This window comes from Uranotaenia lowii, chromosome 3 (genome assembly GCF_029784155.1).
Source record: "Uranotaenia lowii strain MFRU-FL chromosome 3, ASM2978415v1, whole genome shotgun sequence".
NCBI lineage: Eukaryota > Metazoa > Arthropoda > Insecta > Diptera > Culicidae > Uranotaenia > Uranotaenia lowii.
In genome coordinates, this window is record NC_073693.1 from 161,210,762 (window position 1) to 161,229,980 (window position 19,219).

A 19,219-nucleotide genomic window follows, 5' to 3' on the forward strand; every position below is an offset into this window, starting at 1 on the left:
ATATGTAAAAATTAGCAACATTTTTTTTTAATAATATAAAGTTTTGTGAAAATAGGAAATTGGTTATTGATACTAACTTGAACTGAAATGTCAACCTTTATTTTTGAATGAAATGTTTCTCTTTTAAAAAATTGTGTATTCAGCTCATTTCCAAATACGAATTCATACTAATAAGGTTATAAAAAGAAAGATAGGAAAGGGGATCATCACTGTAAATAAGTTATTACCTAGTTACTAATATAAAATATTTTACCAGTGCATTTTGTACATACCTACGTAGAACAAAAATTGTTGATTGAGATTTTTTCAAATTTTCATTATCACACTTTTCGTTTTGATAAATTACTTCATATTCCATCAACTTCAGACACAGTAAAACAGCAATATAAGCAGAAAGACAAGCTTCGTGGAATGTACCTTCCTCCTCTTTCGCATTTTTGAAACAATTGTTGTAAATATCTAGGAGATAGTTTATTGAAAAGCTGACATCAAATTTCAACTGTATGAACAACTTTCCAATAAACTATTCTTCCCAAACCCGTAGTCCGTAGCTGTAGATCAACGTGCACTAAACTGCAGCGTTTATTTCTTTTCTTTTGTTCCCATTCTTCGTTTCCCTCAATCCGAACCTACACGTACAACAATAAATTATATTATCACAAATAACACCCACCCTGCAAAATCACTAATCATATCAGTATCAAAAGTCACACCCAGTAGACCAGCGGTGCCGGTGTCCAACCTAGGCAGCAAATCGACGGCGAACGCCAGCAAATCCTCTTCACAGAACAGTGTCACGAATCAGCAGGTGGAGGAATTGACCACGCAGGTGATGGACATGCGGTTACACTTGGACGGGTTGGAGAAGGAGCGTGATTTCTACTTCAGTAAACTGAGAGATATAGAAATACTGTAAGTTAGCGAAAATATTGCATTGCTCGAATGGTATCTAATAATTGTATCCATTTCAGATGCCAAGAAGACGAACAGGGTGAACCGCAAAGTGAACTGGTCCAAAGAATTTTGAATATTTTATACGCTACTGAGGTAAGATTTTTAGACTATATACTATATACAGACTACTCTGTATAGGAAGCGTGATCGACTTTTGATCACACATTCCTCAACACAACATGTCAGTTGGATTGTATACTGTGAATACACAATTGAGCCGATTGTGTATTCACAGTACACAATCCAACTATCCTGTTGTGTTTAGGAATGTGTGATCAAAAGTCGATCACGCTTCCTATACAGAGTACATAGTCTGTTGTACGGCGTGCCACCACACTTCCATGCTTTCCAATACAAAATGCCCTAGACTTACAATTTTCAACACCTATCCAATACTTTATCCTACAAAGCTCATCTGATGCTTGCCTATCCGCCTGTTCTTCATTCCTTTACAAATTCTTCTACCTAGCATGTCATCTCGCCGCACGTGTCAATGAACATACTTAATCAATAAATTTTTCGGCGATTAAAACTTATCATCAAGAAATACCTGATAAAATCGCAGTTCAAATCAAACTAATTCTCATTTGTTTTTCAGGATGGATTCGCACCACCAGATGAAATACCCCCGGAGGAAGAAGAGTACTAATGCTCTCGCTATACTAGCACGACTACCAACTGCAACCATAGATAGTTAGTACACACACGCTCAAGGACACACCAGAGCATAGTTGTTTTTATACCAACTTCTTAAGCAGCATGATTTTCTTACGAACAGAATAGACTCAAAACTGACTGCAACTTCTTACACCAACTTATTTCAACACCTCCTTGCAGTCTTTTCTCTAGGAATCAGGCTCTGAAATTTTAGTCAAATTGAGTACTATTATACTCTGCATAATAAAATGGAGGACCAGTTGTTTGCATGTTTATTTACTAATCGTTCTCTATCGTTAATATCAGACTTATGAATCAGAAAAAAATGTGCGTGTGTGTAGGAATTAAAAGGCAAAGCATCGACTCGATATTGTTTTTTGAAAAACGAATGAGAGAAGAAAAAGATTAGAATGATATGAATTTTCTTTTTAATTATGTTTTGAGTTTTCATCCCACTATCCATTTTTTCGTAATAACAACTGATTTCAGCATCGATAAGTGCTTGATAAGTCAACAACAGATATTAAAAACGCTTTGTCCTTTGAATTCCCGTGTTGAAACATCTTAAAATGCTTCAAAAGAAAAACTGAATTAGAATTTGCAAACAAGGAGGTTTCGTAGAAATATTTTGTTAATGACAACTCTGAAATAGTTGAAGAATTTTGAAGTATTCCTAACAGGTGCAAAATCCAGTTCTCAATAGTGTTTCAATCAATCCACATTTCCAATAATGTATTTAGCTTGTGTGGCAAGCCATTTTTACTAACGTTTTGGCAAAGTAATTCGACAGATTTTTTTTAATGCATATCAACGCTATAAAAATGCTCAACACGGCGACATGTAATTTGCACCTATAATGTTTTCACAATTTACTTTCTTTTCTCAAAGTGAATATTTTGTAGTGCGCTGAGTTTTTATTTTAAGATATTAAATTTTACGAACGCATGCTGCAACCATTTCTTGTAACTGCTAATTCAAATTTGTAAATCTCTCTCGTCTCTAAAAACAATGTGTATATTACAAAAAAAGAACGATTAGCTCAGAATTAAAAACTTTGTTGAAATAGAAAATAAGCGACCAACAAATATTCAGAAAGATGAAAAAACGCGCTCTTGTAATTGTATGAACACTAAAAAATAACATAACAAATATATAACGAAAAGAAAGCAAAACTAAATGAAGAAGATGCTATATTATATTTGATCATTCACTTTGCTATGTCTTATAGGTGTTTGTTTGGTGTGACTGCCCAAAAAGCAAGCAACCATAGCAACCGTAAACTCAAAATTATCGAGATAATTCTAACAAACGTTGATTCTACGACAGTAAGCTTTTTTTTGTTTATTCTATGATTTACAATGCTAATTTAAAACTTTTTTTGGTAGGAAAATAAGATGATTAAAAACAAAACCATAAAATTATTTTCTTAAAAGTGATGACATTTTTGAGCAAAATTTTAATAAAATCATTGAGCAATCAACTTATTAGATGTTTCGTATAAGAAAATATGAGAAAAAAGTTTTTCAAATATGACCCCTAATATTTAATAACAATAAAATTTCATTCCAATCGAGATGCCAATTCAACATAAATGTTATAAAACATATTTTGTTATATTTTTTTCCCATGTTTCTTTTGAATTAGGTATTCAACGGTTTTACCTCAACTTGTTTGTTACATATATCCTATTTTATTGTAACTTTGTTTTTAAAAATAAAGTGTTGTCTAATTTTCACTTATATTATTAGAGCATTTATCATTTTAAACAAGCAGAGGACGAACAAGTTTTTTCGAAAATTTTAAATGAATTCTTCAATTAAATTTTTCCTACATTTTTATTGAAAAATCGACACTATTCAATCAACAAAACGAAATCAATTTTTACCGGCTGTTTTCTGAATTTCTTCATTTTTGTGAGTACCATCGCAGAATGGTCGGTTTTTGGTTTGCTTACAGTTACATAACCAGTAGGTGCCTGATTTTTCAACCTGAAATCGAACAGGTCTGAAACAAAAAAAAAAGTTTATTGTATTTGATTTTTGAATAGAATAAAATTGTTTGAAGAAAACCTTTGTTTGATTTTGTATTGATCCAATTTGTGTGTCCCGTCGCATAGAGGTTGTGATTTGGATTTACCACAAAGGCACCAGGAGTATCGTTTACCTAAAATTAAAGGGTTAATTTTTTTAACTTTAGACCCTAAAAATTGCGCTAGAAACTTCACCTTCTTCTAGTTCTATCCTAAAAGGTTTCTTGTCGTAAATCACGCCATTAGTTTGCTGATTCTGCGATGTTTGCAAGTCTGCAATCACATTTTTTGGAATATCGCCACCGGATGCATGTCTGCACATAGGGTATCGTAATTCCAAATTCTGGAATAGAGCGTAATGAATATAATACATTTTCAATATAAGCCACTGATCTGATTTACCAGAGCACTTTTAAGTGAAAGTGTTTTTCGTAGAATGTTCATTATTTGAAAAAATGGATAGAATCAAAAAATTAGAACGAAATGTTTTGATTAACACACACGCTTGTATAAATGTACTCGGTAATTCATAAAATTTAATTATTTTAGACTATCATCTTCAGTGCTACCAGTTTTTGAAATCCATCGGATGATCTGAAAAATTAAGCAGTTCAGCTTTTTTAAAGCAGCAGTCCACTTTGTTGATGTTTTTTCTTTTGAAAAATCATAACATTACAGCTGATTTTTATTCTGAACTGAGAAGATTAGATATAGATTTGTTCAATGATTTTTCGAAATAAAAATCTTTTTTTGTTCAAATTAAATTTCGCTTTCAGTAGAAATTTCTCAAATTTTTTCAGTTTCAAATGCGATGAATCTATAGAAACTCATATCTACCTAAGAAAAAGTTATTCTGGCACATCGTTTAACTTGCGTTTGATTTTAGTGTCAAACACATTTATACCGTACACACGCTAACTTTTGGCTACCCCTTAAAGGCGTAATATTGACCCGTTATTGAGAACCTCCACGATTTGTCAAATAACGGGTCATTTTATCGGATCAATATTACCCCTTATTTCAAAAAGCTCGTTTCCCTTCGGAAGGGGTGGTTTTAGATGCGTTACATCCAAAGTGATAGATTTGGCAAGATGAGAGAGGTTGTGGTAAGAGTTTTGATGATAATTAAAATTGTATTTTCCAGAATTTTTGTTCATTAATTTTGTTTCAGCAGCACAGCAAAATTCCGGACGAACCAGACGAAAACATGAACCGCGGTGGACTAACATTGGTGGTAAGTTTAGTGGTGTTTGTATTCTATATTTAAAATCTTATCTTCTATTTTGTTTCCATCAGGCGAGGAAACGGAAAAGATGAAATATTCAGTGAAACATTTTTTTAACAAAGTTTATCCCATAGAATAATTGGAACTTGAATAAAACAAATAAAACAAAACATTTAGTTTTAATTAATCGTCCAGGAAACATATTTCCCATAAGCAGCTCCTGAAATTTCCAGCAGACAAAAGCGTTTCAAATAAGGGGTAATTTCCATCCGGTACGAGCGTTTGAAATAAGGGGTAATTTTGATTCGCTACCAGCGTTATCAAGCTGAGTACCCCTTAAAGGGTACAGCGGCTTTATCCTTAAAAAGGAGTTCTCCCAGTCTTATCGAATAACGGGTCAAAAGTATTCGTTAAGCGGGCCATAGACTACACAACATTTGTACAAATGCGATGAAATTCGATGAAATTTTGTCGCTGTGAGCATTTGCATAGTGTATGGCACTGCTTGAATGAGCGCCCAAACGGTTGGAGTAAAATCGGTCGGGATCGAAATATTTTGTACAAAACATTCTCCCAGCCGGGGTGGAGATGGTTTTTTTGTTGCTGTTGCTGTTTTCGCCAGCAATCATTTGTGTTCGCGTGAAATATGTTTGTATAGTGTATGGGCGAGCATAGATCAAACAATCGTCGTGGAATCATCGAATTTGTACAGGCCAATTTGTGTAGTCTATGGCCCGCTTTAAGGGGTAGCCAAAAGTTAGCGTGCACGCTAAATTTTGGCTACCCCTTAACGAATACTTTTGACCCGTTATTCAATAAGACTGGGAGAACTCCTTTTTAAGGATATAGTCGCTGTACCCCTTAAGGGGTACTCAGCTTCATAACGCCTGTAGCGGGTCAAAATTACCCCTTATTCCAAACGCTCATACCGGATGAAAATTACCCCTTATTTGAGACGCTTTCATATGGTGGAAATTTCAGGAGCTGCTTATGGGAAATATGTTTGCTGGGAAATTAACGACAACAAAATATCATTCTTGATTTGGTTTATTGAAATATGAAAATAGCAAAATTTATTCACCATTTTTTTTACCATTATGTTAATCCACCGCGGTTCCGGTTTCGTCCATCTGCTTAAAATTTTTCACCGCCCTCATCCGGAACTGTGCAGTTCTGAAAAAAATAACATGAATAATTAAAATCTAACAAAAGGAACAAAATAAATACATCATAAAATACTTACAATCTTTCGCATCAATCACAATTCACCGGATAAATAATAACGCTTTCAATGTTACATCTAGAACTACCCCTTTGAAGCGGACTCGAGCTTTTCGAAATAAGGGGTAATATTGATCCGTTAAAATGACCCTTCATTTGACAGATAGTGGAGGTTCTTAATAACGGGTCAATTTTACGCCTTTAAGGGGTAGCCAAAAGTTAGCGTGTATTTGTTTTCTCCCCTCGTTCAGTGGCGCACTGAACCCGACAAAAACAAACACAAATCATCGCCAGTGTATGGGCGATGGAATCGAAAAGTTATTCTTTCTCTCCTAAAGAAAAACCCGTAAGATCTGTCAAAAGTTGGGTGAAATTTTAGTTGCATCCCACTCGCACTAGTGCAAAACCATCACCCAAATTCGGCAGCGCTTCCATCGCCTATGGGCGATGGGCGCGCTCGCGGTCCCGGTATACGATTTCTCGTGTGCTAAACAGAGAGAGAAATAGCCTTCACTCCAATTTCACTCCGATTAGCTGTCATTCTTATGGAAATCTGTGTAAGAGTAAAGAGCAGGCTTTATTCTTTTTAGCAGGCCCAATTCCAATTGCTACGCTACCTCACTCGAAGTCTTCTCGACCGCAGTTGCTTGTGGAGTCCATAGTAGGCACGCCTTCCGCTGATAATTCGCCTCCGGATCTCACGGCTGGTGTCATTGCTGCGGTCACCAGTGAACCGAGATAGACGAAGTCGATTATTACATGCACTCAATTCTGGGTTACAAAAACCCACACAAAAGCAGACCACTGATTGAAGGTGGACACACCCTGGCGCTAAGAGCTCGTGTAGAGCTGTCAAACAAAAAAGCGCACGTGAAAAGTGCAGTCGGCGTGCAAGGAAAAGAAGCATCGAAATAAGGAGTGAGACGAAGAAGTGCCGGAGCAGGCCGTGCTGCCCGACGACAGATTGTGCCGGAAAAAGCCTTCGTGAAGAAGGCCGTTTTACCGGATACCAGCAGCCGGCCAAGGGCCAGACTGTGACAAAGGCAAAACAGCCTGCCTCCGATTGCCGTGCGGTCAATTTTCATCTTTTATTCGGCAGGAGGGAAAACTTGTATCAAGATCACTAAAGATCCACCCGACAGTGCCGCTCTGCAGTGTGGGCTATCAGAGAGCCAATATAGCCGAACATTTCGCGCGCCTAGGAGAAATCCCGGCGGCGCGACGTATCGCGCATTTAGTTTCTGCCTCCGATTGCCGTGCGGTCAATTTTCGTCTTTATTCGGCAGGAGGGAAAATTTTTATCAAGATCCCTAAAGATCCACCCGACAGTGCCGCTCTGCAGTGTGGGCTGCCAGAGAGCCAATATAGCTGAACATTTCGCGCGCCTAGGAGAAATCCCGGCGGCGCAACGTATCGCGCATTCAGTTTCGGCCTCGAACGCTGTGCGGGCATTATCGAGCGGAAGAAGGGTGGCGGAACATACGCGTGCCAAGGATCATTCCCGGCGGCGCGGTTTATCGCTGTTCCGGCCACGAGAGCCGAATTGCGGCTGTAGGTGATTTCGTCATTGTGTTGCTGTTAGTTTTTTAAAGGGACGAGCCGAAGAAGTTGAGCTCGACCAACCCGTGCCCAGGATCATCCCGGCGGCGCGATTCATCTGCGTTTCCTGCCACGAGTGCCGAATTACCATTGTTGGCTGTCACTGCTGTTGTGTTGCTGCAGAGTCATTGAGAAAGGAGTCGAAGGAGTGTCGTTACCATTTTGCGCGCCTAGGAAACAAATTCCCGGCTGCGCGACTACCTGCAAAATCGTTGCTCGGCGGAACGAGCTGAAGGAGGAAGTGTTTGTGTGCCGGCTCGCAGTGCCGAAGGAAATAGGAGTAACGGCTCGCAGTGCCGCAGGAAGAGTGGTGATCCGAGGTGGCGATATCACAGGTGAGCTTTAGTCAAGGGGGACTGGTGGGTGGATGAAATCTATTTTCCTCGCGCACAATTGCGCAAATTATTAAATATGCCTATTATATCTGTTAGGGACAACCCGAGGCAATAACAGACAGGCAATATTGGCGCCCGAATTTAATAGAACCTTTTAAGATACTACAAAAATTGAAAATGGACATTATTGACTTGAATGATGAGGAAATTGATTACGAGCTTCGGCTCAGAAATAAGTTTGATCTTGGTTTTAGTAATCGCAGAACGAAACTTAGCGCGTTGCGAAATTTGATCACGGAGGAGAAAAAAGCAAATTCTTATGCTAGATCCTCAACACATGTGATGAACATTGAAGATAATCTCAATTTATGTTTGACTAATTTAGAAGCGATAAAAACAAACGTGCGTAAAGCTGTCAATGAAAATGATACGAATGCTAAACGACAATTATTCTCGCGTCTTGAGCATTACCGCAACAGATTAGATCTTATTCCGAAAGATCAACCGCGAAGTGAATTGTTAGTGCAACTGATGAGTGAAGTGAAACAGTTAAATGCAGCGTTGACATCGAATGAGGATGCAGGTAGAGTAGACAATATTCAGCTAGAGGCAGCAGCAAATCTAACGGTTTTGGACAGGATGCCGAGAACCTCCAGCCCATTTAGAGGATTCGACGAAGAGGAACTGAGATTGAACGATCGACGAACCAGGGGTGCATCTGTACCATCGGTCAATTTAAGCCGTCAATCAGAAACCATGCAACGAACTGGAGCCATTCCCAAAGCCAGCAACAACACGAGGGAAGGCAACCAGGGGCAGAACAACACCGGAACGAGAAACGACGTCGAATCTAATAAAAGGAATCAACTTGAACTGTTGGAAGAGATTTTGGAGAGGCTTAGGCAGTTACCTATCTCGCAACCACAACAAGCAGCTCAAATTCATCAAGCACCTCAACAAAACATTAATGCAGCTCTTCAGCAATCGGGAATGCAACAAGTGCATCATCTTCCTGAACGTGGAAATTCACAGCGCGATCGAGGAGTGCATCGAGACAACCAGAACAACGAAATGTCTCAGGAGCTTCGCGACGAAGTACTGCTGTCGATTCTGAGAGAGCAGAACAGGCACCAGAGAGGACCAAGAGGAAAACCAATTCACGCATGGCCTTTCAAATACGACGGAAAAGGAAGTCCGCTAGATCTGATCGTGTTCATCAAGAAGGTAGAAAAATTTGCAATGACCGACGACATGAATGGTGACGAATTGATGTCACAAATAAAATTTCTTCTGGTTGGAAAAGCCTTAGACTGGTTCTGTTTGGCATGCAATGCGTACATCTCTTGGGATGAATTTAAAACAAGAATAAAACAACAATTTATTCCTAGAGATTTTGCACAGTGGATAAGAAAACAAGTCTACTGCAGAGTACAAAAACCGAATGAATCATTTGAGACTTTTCATTGGGAGTTGACGTTAATGTTCGGCGCAGCTGATCCTCCATTTTCGGAGATGGACCAGTTCCATATTATGAGAACAAATTTAAATCAACACTTCAGATTAGTATCGATTGCCGCGCAAGTATCATCGCTAGCCAGCCTAATTAAAGTTTGCGAAGAGGTGGATGAAGCAAATATTAATGGAAGCAGCTTCGCGGGCAATTCACATCGACCACAAGAGCTCGGACGTGCAAATGTTTACAGGCAGTTAAGACCACAGCTACAAAGGGACAACAGACCAACAACACAGCAAGGGATTAACGCAATCGAAACCGAAAACACACCACAATGGAATTCGCCATTAGTTCAGCAGAACGTGCCGGATATGTCACAGCAGTATAGCAACACAAATGCAGGTTTAAGTCCAGCGATGCAGAACTATGATCTTTCAAGGGAAAGTCAGACTGCCGAACCCAGATACGGGAACGAATTCATTGGAGCAAGTTTCAACGCAGTTCAGGTGGATAATCAAGGGCGAAACCAAAGAATGCCGAATCGCCAAACAACAGCAAACACGACATCAATGTTGAGATGCTGGCAATGTGGCAGAGACGATCATTTCTTCCTAACGTGCCCATACCCCAAAACACACCTGTTTTGTTATCGATGCGGAAAACAAGGATACACTGTGAGGAACTGTACCGACTGTATTCAAATGGCCAGAGATCTCATGCACAACCATCCGGGAAACGCCAGAGGCGGCAACTGTTAGAGGGTCCAAATTTGCTGCCCAAGACAAAAACCGACCCCACAGAATCTATAGTAAAAAACTTTGGACATTCAAACATAGCTGTACACAACATCTCCACATTTGACAATAGACCGTATCTTGATGTGACATGTAGAGGAATCCCAATGAAAGGAATGCTAGACACAGGAGCAATGTGCTCACTCCTAGGAGGTAGTAAAACTAAAATAGCAGAAACCCTCAAACTTCAGAAAATTCCAGGTCGAGGATCAATATTTATGGCCGACAACACAAAACACAAAATATCACACTACGTCATGTTACCGATAGAACTCAAGGGTAAGCGGCACGTAATGCCAGTAATATGTTTAGAAAATTTGCCTGATAGTTTTATTCTGGGAATGGATTTCTTTAACAAATTTCAAATGAAATTACTAGTGAACAGCATCTCTGAAGAAAACAATGCTCGCCTAAACAGTCTATCTGAGCAACAAAAACAGCAGTTGAAAGAAGCAGTCGAAGAATTCCCTTCATCTGAATCGACAGGCAAGCTAGGAAGAACGCATCTGTACACTCACGCAATTGACACCAATGGAGCAAAGCCAGTGAAGCAACGGTTTTACACAATGTCTCGTTTTATCCTACAAGATGTAAACAAAGAAGTTGACAGGATGTTAAAAATGGGCGTGATAGAAGAAGCCTTCTGCTGTCCGTGGAACTCGCCAGTAGTAGCAGTTCGCAAGAAAGATAACTCCATACGCTTATGTTTGGACGCGAGAGGATTGAACAAAATTGTAGTTCCTGAAGCTTTTCCCATTCCGCAAATAGCAGCCATAATGCAGAATCTCAGTGGATGTAAATGGTTGGCATCAATCGACCTAGAAGCAGCTTTTTGGCAGATACCGTTAGAAGACAGCTCGAAACCAAAAACCGCATTCACAATTCCACAGCGAGGTCACTTCCAGTATTGCGTAGTTCCATTCGGCCTTTGCACCGCAAGTCAAGCACTTGCTAGAGTCATGACGAGCCTGTTCATTGATCTGGAACCCGAGGTTTTCGCTTATCTAGATGATATTATCATCGCAGCTAATTCTTTCGAAAGATTCACACACCTGTTAAGAGAAGTAGCATATCGGTTAAGAAACGCAGGATTCACTATCAATAAAAAGAAATCAAGCTTCTGTTTGCCCAAATTGAAATATTTAGGATATATCCTAGATGAGAACGGTTGGAATGTAGACCCTGACAAAACTTCCGCAATCACAAACTTCCCACAACCAAAAAACCGAAAAGATGTTCAACGTTTTCTAGGAATGGCGGGCTGGTATAGGCGCTTCATCAACAACTTTGCCAAGATTGCTGTGCCGCTGACGGAACTGACAAAAGCGAAGACAAAATTTCGATGGGGTGAAGCTGCTGAACTAGCATTCCAACGTTTGAAACAGTGTCTCACAACTGCACCAGTTCTCACCACACCAGACTACGCAAAGCCATTCCAGATAGCATGTGACGCAAGCGAAACAGCCATTGGAGGCGTACTGACTCAAGGAGAAGAGGCAGCGGAAAAACCAATATGCTATCACTCTGAAAAACTATCGTCATCCGAACGAAAATATTCACCAACTGAGCGTGAATGTCTGGCAGTAATACGATGTATTGAGAAATTCAGGGGCTATGTCGAAGGCTCACGATTCACTGTTTTTTGTGACCACGCCAGTCTCGAATATCTTAGAAATATGAAAAATCCATCTTCACTGATGTCTCGGTGGATTCTGCGGCTCAACGCATTTCAATTCGACATAAAATATCGAAAAGGAGCTTTAAACAAAGTGCCGGACTGCTTAAGCAGAATCGAAATAAATTCCGTAGAAGGTACAAATGATTCATGGTATTCGAACTTAGTTCATGGTATTACCGAAGATCCTGATAAATTCCCGAATTTTCGTATAATCCAAAATGAGTTGTTCAAACACTGCTCCACTACGGACGAAGTAGGCGCTAAAACCTTCATCTGGAAGCAAGTCATTCCTCAAGAAGCCAGATTGGAAATTCTAAGGAAATATCACGACATACCAACAGCAGCACACTTAGGCGCAGATCGCACTCTACAGAAGATTCAGAAATCGTTCTACTGGCCGCGCATGGTGATAGATGTAAAAAGGTATGTCCGCAACTGTTCTGTTTGCAAGGCGGTTAAAGCTCCGAACGAATGTTTAACTCCAACTATGGGAGGTCTAAAACCTGCTTCGCAACCATGGGAGTTGATATCAATAGATTGGGTTGGTCCACTGGTGAGGTCGAAGAAGGGAAACACGGTAATCCTCGTAATAGTCGACTGGTTTACTAAGTATGTACTTGCTCAACCATTCAGATTCGCTGAAACCCAGGAGATGATCAATTTCTTGGAAAAATACGTTTTTCTCAAATTTTCTACACCCCGAATTATATTAACTGACAATGGATCACAGTTTAAAGCAATCGCATTCGTCTCATTACTTCGTAGATACAAGATAGAACACATGAAAACTGCCTACTATACGCCCATGTGTAATAACGCCGAGCGGGTGAACCGCACGCTCATCACCTGTGTTCGAGCACTCATTGACGAGGACCATCGAGCGTGGGACGAACATCTACAACAAATTGTTTGCGCAATCAACACAGCGAAACACGAAGTATCTGGAATCTCGCCACACTTCGCGAACTATGGTCGAGAAATGATCGTCTTTACCGAGAACTACAAGCTGCAAGGTCTTAACTCTTCCATGAATCCTCAAGAACAGCAAGAAAATCGTATCAAAGCATTAGCGAAGGTGCACGACTTCGTCAGACAACGAATACAAGATGCTCACGAAAAAAGTAGAGCAAGGTATGACCTTCGAGCCCGCACCAGGAGTTTTGAGATAGGCCAACTAGTCTGGAGAAGATCATTCCATCTGTCGTCGAAGCTTAAACAGGAAACAAAAAAGTTAGGACCCAAATTCATTCCTTGCTTCGTCAGAGAGCGAATAGGCGCCAACAACTACCGGCTAGAAGACGTGTCCAGTGATCACCAGGGCATATATCATGCAAAAGATATAAAAGCCAATTAGAAACAGTCATCAACATAGAGCTATGCAAGAAGATAACCATCAACCAACAAAAACACCAAAATACGCACAGCGGTAAGAAAAACAACAACCCGTCAACCGAACGAGAAACATCGGCAATACAAAAGCTATGTCCGAAGACAAACGTCAACCAACAAACAGAATAAAAATACGCCAAGCGGACACTACATTCACCAATCATGACAAACCTACAATCAACACAGCTATGAACGACGACAAGATCAACGAACTACGTTAGCACCACCAGAACACCAAAATACGCACAGCGGTAAGAAAAACAACAACCCGTCAACCGAACGAGAAACATCGGTAATCCAAAAGCTATGTCCGAAGACAAACGTCAACCAACAAGCAGAATAAAAATACGCCAAGCGGACACTACATTCACCAAACATGACAAACCTACAATCAACACAGCTATGAACGATGACAAGATCAACGAACAACATTTAGCAACACTAAAACACAAAATACGCACAGCGGTAAGAAAAACAACAACCCGTCAACCGAACGAGAAACACCGGTACTCAAAAGGCTATGTCCGAAGACAAACGTCAACCAACAAGCAGAATAAAAACACGCCCAGCGGACACCGCATTCATCAAACATGACAAATCAACAATCAACACAGCTATGAACGACGACAAGATCAACGAACTACGTTAGCACCACCAGAACACCAAAATACGCACAGCGGTAAGAAAGACAACAATTCACTGACCGCGAAGCATCGGTACACTTCACAGCTATGCACGAAAACTCCAGTCAACGAACCATGCCCAGAGTCACCGCTGAAGCAAAAAACACGCCATTCGTGAAAGAAAGAATTCCAGCAACCGAACATGACCAATTGACAAAACAAGTTTAATTTGTCAAGAAAAACCTAAACGTGTATCATTGAATTTCAAGAAACAACTGTCAAGATGTCAACTCACAATATCGCTAAAGAAAAGTTGAAGAAATCAAAAATCCAAGTCAAACTAAAACCATTCATATAATGTCCCTAATAATAAGCCCTCGTTTGTAGTATAAGTCGCCATCATCTAAGAAAAGAACCAACAAATCCACCACCAACAAGTTCCACCTTTCTAAATCTAAAGCAATAACCATAATGCCATATCACAAATTCACTTCAACAGTTCAATAGGGAGAAGTAACTATTAGCAGTAAGCATATCTTCCAGAACTTAGCTGGAGAGCCGATTGAAACTCAAAGCAATCAGTCAAACTTTAGTTCGAGTATTAGCCCCATATTAGCTGCAAGCGCTATGCAGTTTTGAAACAAAACAAAACACTCATCGTAGCTGCAAAATTGCAGAATGATTTATCGAGAGTGCACCATTTTAACTATTGAAACTTCTCCCTAAGAACCCCACAATCAAGAACCGCCATCAAACAAGTACCACCAAACCATAGCCCTTATCAAACCATCCAACCACACCACAGTCAAACCATAATCAGGAGAAGAAACATAATTAGAAGTAAGAAATCTTCCAGAACACAGCTGGAATGCTGATTGATCATACTGACATCAGCGAAACTTCCGTTCGAGATTCAAGAATTAGGCCTAAGTTCATTGCAAACATCTTGCAACTAAAAGAAAATTGAACACTCGTCGTGGCTGCAAGTTAGCAGAAAGATTTGTCGACAGTGCATTAGTTAAGTAACTAAGACTTCTCCTGATATAACCGGCAACCTAAAAATTTTGTGAATTTGTCATAAAAATTCACAAAATTTTAATGTAAAAAGTGGATTGTATTACATGCACTCAATTCTGGGTTACAAAAACCCACACAAAAGCAGACCACTGATTGAAGGTGGACACACCCTGGCGCTAAGAGCTCGTGTAGAGCTGTCAAACAAAAAAGCGCACGTGAAAAGTGCAGTCGGCGTGCAAGGAAAAGAAGCATCGAAATAAGGAGTGAGACGAAGAAGTGCCGGAGCAGGCCGTGCTGCCCGACGACAGATTGTGCCGGAAAAAGCCTTCGTGAAGAAGGCCGTTTTACCGGATACCAGCAGCCGGCCAAGGGCCAGACTGTGACAAAGGCAAAACAGCCTGCCTCCGATTGCCGTGCGGTCAATTTTCATCTTTTATTCGGCAGGAGGGAAAACTTGTATCAAGATCACTAAAGATCCACCCGACAGTGCCGCTCTGCAGTGTGGGCTATCAGAGAGCCAATATAGCCGAACATTTCGCGCGCCTAGGAGAAATCCCGGCGGCGCGACGTATCGCGCATTTAGTTTCTGCCTCCGATTGCCGTGCGGTCAATTTTCGTCTTTATTCGGCAGGAGGGAAAATTTTTATCAAGATCCCTAAAGATCCACCCGACAGTGCCGCTCTGCAGTGTGGGCTGCCAGAGAGCCAATATAGCTGAACATTTCGCGCGCCTAGGAGAAATCCCGGCGGCGCAACGTATCGCGCATTCAGTTTCGGCCTCGAACGCTGTGCGGGCATTATCGAGCGGAAGAAGGGTGGCGGAACATACGCGTGCCAAGGATCATTCCCGGCGGCGCGGTTTATCGCTGTTCCGGCCACGAGAGCCGAATTGCGGCTGTAGGTGATTTCGTCATTGTGTTGCTGTTAGTTTTTTAAAGGGACGAGCCGAAGAAGTTGAGCTCGACCAACCCGTGCCCAGGATCATCCCGGCGGCGCGATTCATCTGCGTTTCCTGCCACGAGTGCCGAATTACCATTGTTGGCTGTCACTGCTGTTGTGTTGCTGCAGAGTCATTCAGAAAGGAGTCGAAGGAGTGTCGTTACCATTTTGCGCGCCTAGGAAACAAATTCCCGGCTGCGCGACTACCTGCAAAATCGTTGCTCGGCGGAACGAGCTGAAGGAGGAAGTGTTTGTGTGCCGGCTCGCAGTGCCGAAGGAAATAGGAGTAACGGCTCGCAGTGCCGCAGGAAGAGTGGTGATCCGAGGTGGCGATATCACAGGTGAGCTTTAGTCAAGGGGGACTGGTGGGTGGATGAAATCTATTTTCCTCGCGCACAATTGCGCAAATTATTAAATATGCCTATTATATCTGTTAGGGACAACCCGAGGCAATAACAGACAGGCAATACGATGTCATATGTGATGTAATTCTACAACTTTTTCCGTAAACACATAAACATATGAATCCTTAACAGCACTGAATTTTCTTATTTCTTACAATTACACGACACGGAATGTTATAAGATCATAGAATGTTAATCACATTGATATTACATAACACTGAACTCGATAATGCCGTGTAAAAATACATAATGTCAAGAAGGCACAAAAGTAAAAAATATTCCTTGGTGTTCAGTCAAGTCGTGCACCAAAGCGATTTGCTAAAAGAATGTTTTGAGCAGTTTTCCGATTGGTTCCCGCAGAGATCTCCGAAAAGCAGAAACATTGGATGCGGTTCCGGAAGAGGCGGTTCATATTTCAAGTTTCAGAATTTAAAATTCTGAAACATAAAACGAACTGGTATGTATATACCACAATTTGGAATCAAAAGTATTTTTTATTGAACCAATAGTTACCAAAATATAAGCAAAAAGAATCGTGACGTCACAACGCGCCGAATTTTTCTGCCCTTCTGTTCGATCAAATTTTATGAAAGTTTCAGGAAAGAATCGATTCATTACAACCAACAAATTTTCAAATTTTGATTTCTATTTATTTTAGAGCGATTTGGTTATTATTTATATCCATAGATAAGGGGAAATAAATCTAAAAGGCCCATATAAGCAGAATAAGGTTTGCAACACTGCGCACATCAATTTTATTCGAAGTATTTTTGTGCGATCATATGAATATTATTTAGAAAAAAAGCTAATACTAAGAAATATGTATTCGTAAAAGCGTTGAAATGTGTTTCTGAATCTATTTAATCTTTCATTGCAAAGAAAAGGAAAATTAAATGATAATTTCAAAGGCCTTCGATCTTTAAAAAGTTAGTTTATGGACACTAGAGTGCCTAAATCAGCCGACTTATGAAAATCTTATAAGTTGCAAGCTAAAATAGATTCTAGGCCTAGCACAAAGTCCAGTGCCAAATTTGGGGATTGGACCACGGAAATAGATGAGCCTAAAATTTGTATGGAATTTTGAGAAATTTGGTTTGGAAGGAAGGAACATGAAAACCAATGTTTGCACCAATTTCTGATGTCCCTGTCGGCTGATTTGCTTTCATTATATTCATTCACAAACTGTACTAGTCATATTTTAATTACTTTAATTATGTAATTCAGTTAAAAGTTTCTTTTGTGAGATTTTATGTAAATACGGGGTTCGATTTGGATTTTCTAGTGACATTCTTTGAGGTGAAAAGGACAGTTTTATTTAGAATAATTTTATAAGAAATTAATTTTTTATGAAAGTCTTATGACTTTTCTTAATATAAAAAGTTAATCTATTAAGTTTACCGTGTTCAAAGATTTTTTGAATGTCATTACATTTATTTCATGGAACTTATTTTGATTGAACATATCAAGAAAGTGATAGAAGCTAATAGCGGTGATTTTCATTCCAACATAGATATATGAAGAACTTGATCTTTTTGCAAGATTTTTATTCAAATCACAGGTGGCTACCTGTTGTGACGTCACAACACATTCTTTACCTGGATGCAACTCACGACCTTCTAAACCGATTTTCAATCTAAAAATTGCATTAAATTCGTCTCAAAAGGTTTTAAGAGACCTCCAATTTTCGACAATATGTGACATTTCAGAAAATCATGAATTAAAAAACAGTAGAATTTTCTTGACGTCACAACGCTTGAAAATAGATACCTTTATCAACGATTCTAGAGCGTAAACTTGCAGTGACTATCATTTATCCTAATATCATGCTTAAAAGATGGGTTTTCTACCATCTTTTGCAATAATTTTTTTGACAAAGTTATGTTATAAATAAAGAAGAATTGCAAAAATCAATTTAATTTCATACTAAAATTTTTGAATTTCAACGATCACATACTCAATTCTAAAGAAGGGTAACTGAAAATCTTTTAATGCAAAATGACGCTAAAGAAATAACCTTTTTAACGCTGTTCAATTTATTTTTGAATAATGAAAAAGAAAAATCGGTTCTCCAGTTAAGGGGTGCTTGGAATGGGTCATATTTATATGCGTTTTGTATCACTGTCCTCGCGATATCAGCACTTGCAAATCACATCCTCATCCAGTCGATAGAATTTAAAACTGCTCCTACTTAAACACATATGTACAATAGACTGGCACAAATTTGTATGGGACGATTTTTACAACTTTTTTTTCAACGCGGCACCCCCTAGATTGGTGCATTTAGGTGAAAAAATGACTTTCTGAAAGTTTCAGGTGATTTGGAAGAAGCACGAGCTGGCGCAAAGGACTTGAAATTTGTATGGAGATTTTCGACAAAATGTATGAAAAATCGACACGCTTTCACTCTTTGTGTTCCTAAATATGTTTCCAGTATGCTAAGAAAGCTCAGAATTTCAGGAATTGTAGTTCAAACAATGACAAACAAGTTTGTAGAAGATTGTGATGCGATACGAATTGACTGTGATGAGTTATCCGCAATTGAATGTGTGATTTTTTCGCATTTCATTGATATATCGTGAACGGTGTATGGACTAATGAATTATTATAGTAATAATCGCACTAACTTGATCGCGTCGTCACACAATGCAGCAGTTTATAGTTTTTCAAACCTTTCTTTCAACTTTTTGCAAAGATATTTGTTATAAAATAAGCTACAACTTTGCCGGAGACACAAACTTCCTATCTGTAATTCTTATTGTGTGACAATGCGATCTAGTTAGTATTAATAATCCACCTATACACCGTGCACGATATATCGATGAAATGCGAAAAAAATCACACATTCAATTGCGGATAACTCATCACAGTCAACTCGTATCGCGTCACAATCTTCTACAAACTTG

General features: G+C 39.6%; 2 protein-coding genes across 5 annotated transcripts in view; one reads left to right on the top strand and one right to left on the bottom strand.

Annotated features, from left to right (window-relative positions):
- LOC129758716 (microtubule-associated protein RP/EB family member 1) overlaps positions 1 to 3,029 on the top strand; it is a 45,837-nt gene extending 42,808 nt beyond the window's left edge. For 2 of the 4 annotated variants that reach the window (XM_055756316.1, XM_055756314.1), the window contains exons 5-7: positions 699 to 912; positions 972 to 1,047; positions 1,553 to 3,029. In XM_055756316.1, the coding sequence (XP_055612291.1) occupies positions 699 to 912; positions 972 to 1,047; positions 1,553 to 1,603 (341 nt within the window). In that variant the 3' untranslated portion in view covers positions 1,604 to 3,029. The remainder of the gene's footprint in view (positions 1 to 698; positions 913 to 971; positions 1,048 to 1,552) is intronic. The other 2 variants (XM_055756317.1, XM_055756315.1) reach the window with 1 other exon arrangement.
- A 412-nt stretch (positions 3,030 to 3,441) lies between these two features.
- LOC129757487 (CDGSH iron-sulfur domain-containing protein 3, mitochondrial) lies at positions 3,442 to 4,197 on the bottom strand. The gene is made up of 4 exons (XM_055754735.1): positions 4,043 to 4,197; positions 3,836 to 3,983; positions 3,681 to 3,774; positions 3,442 to 3,615 (listed from the first exon to the last, which is right to left on the bottom strand). The coding sequence occupies exons 1-4, from the start codon at positions 4,082 to 4,084 to the stop codon at positions 3,486 to 3,488; spliced, it is 414 nt and encodes a 137-aa protein (XP_055610710.1). The 5' UTR covers positions 4,085 to 4,197; the 3' UTR covers positions 3,442 to 3,485.
- Positions 4,198 to 19,219: the final 15,022 nt, after the last annotated feature.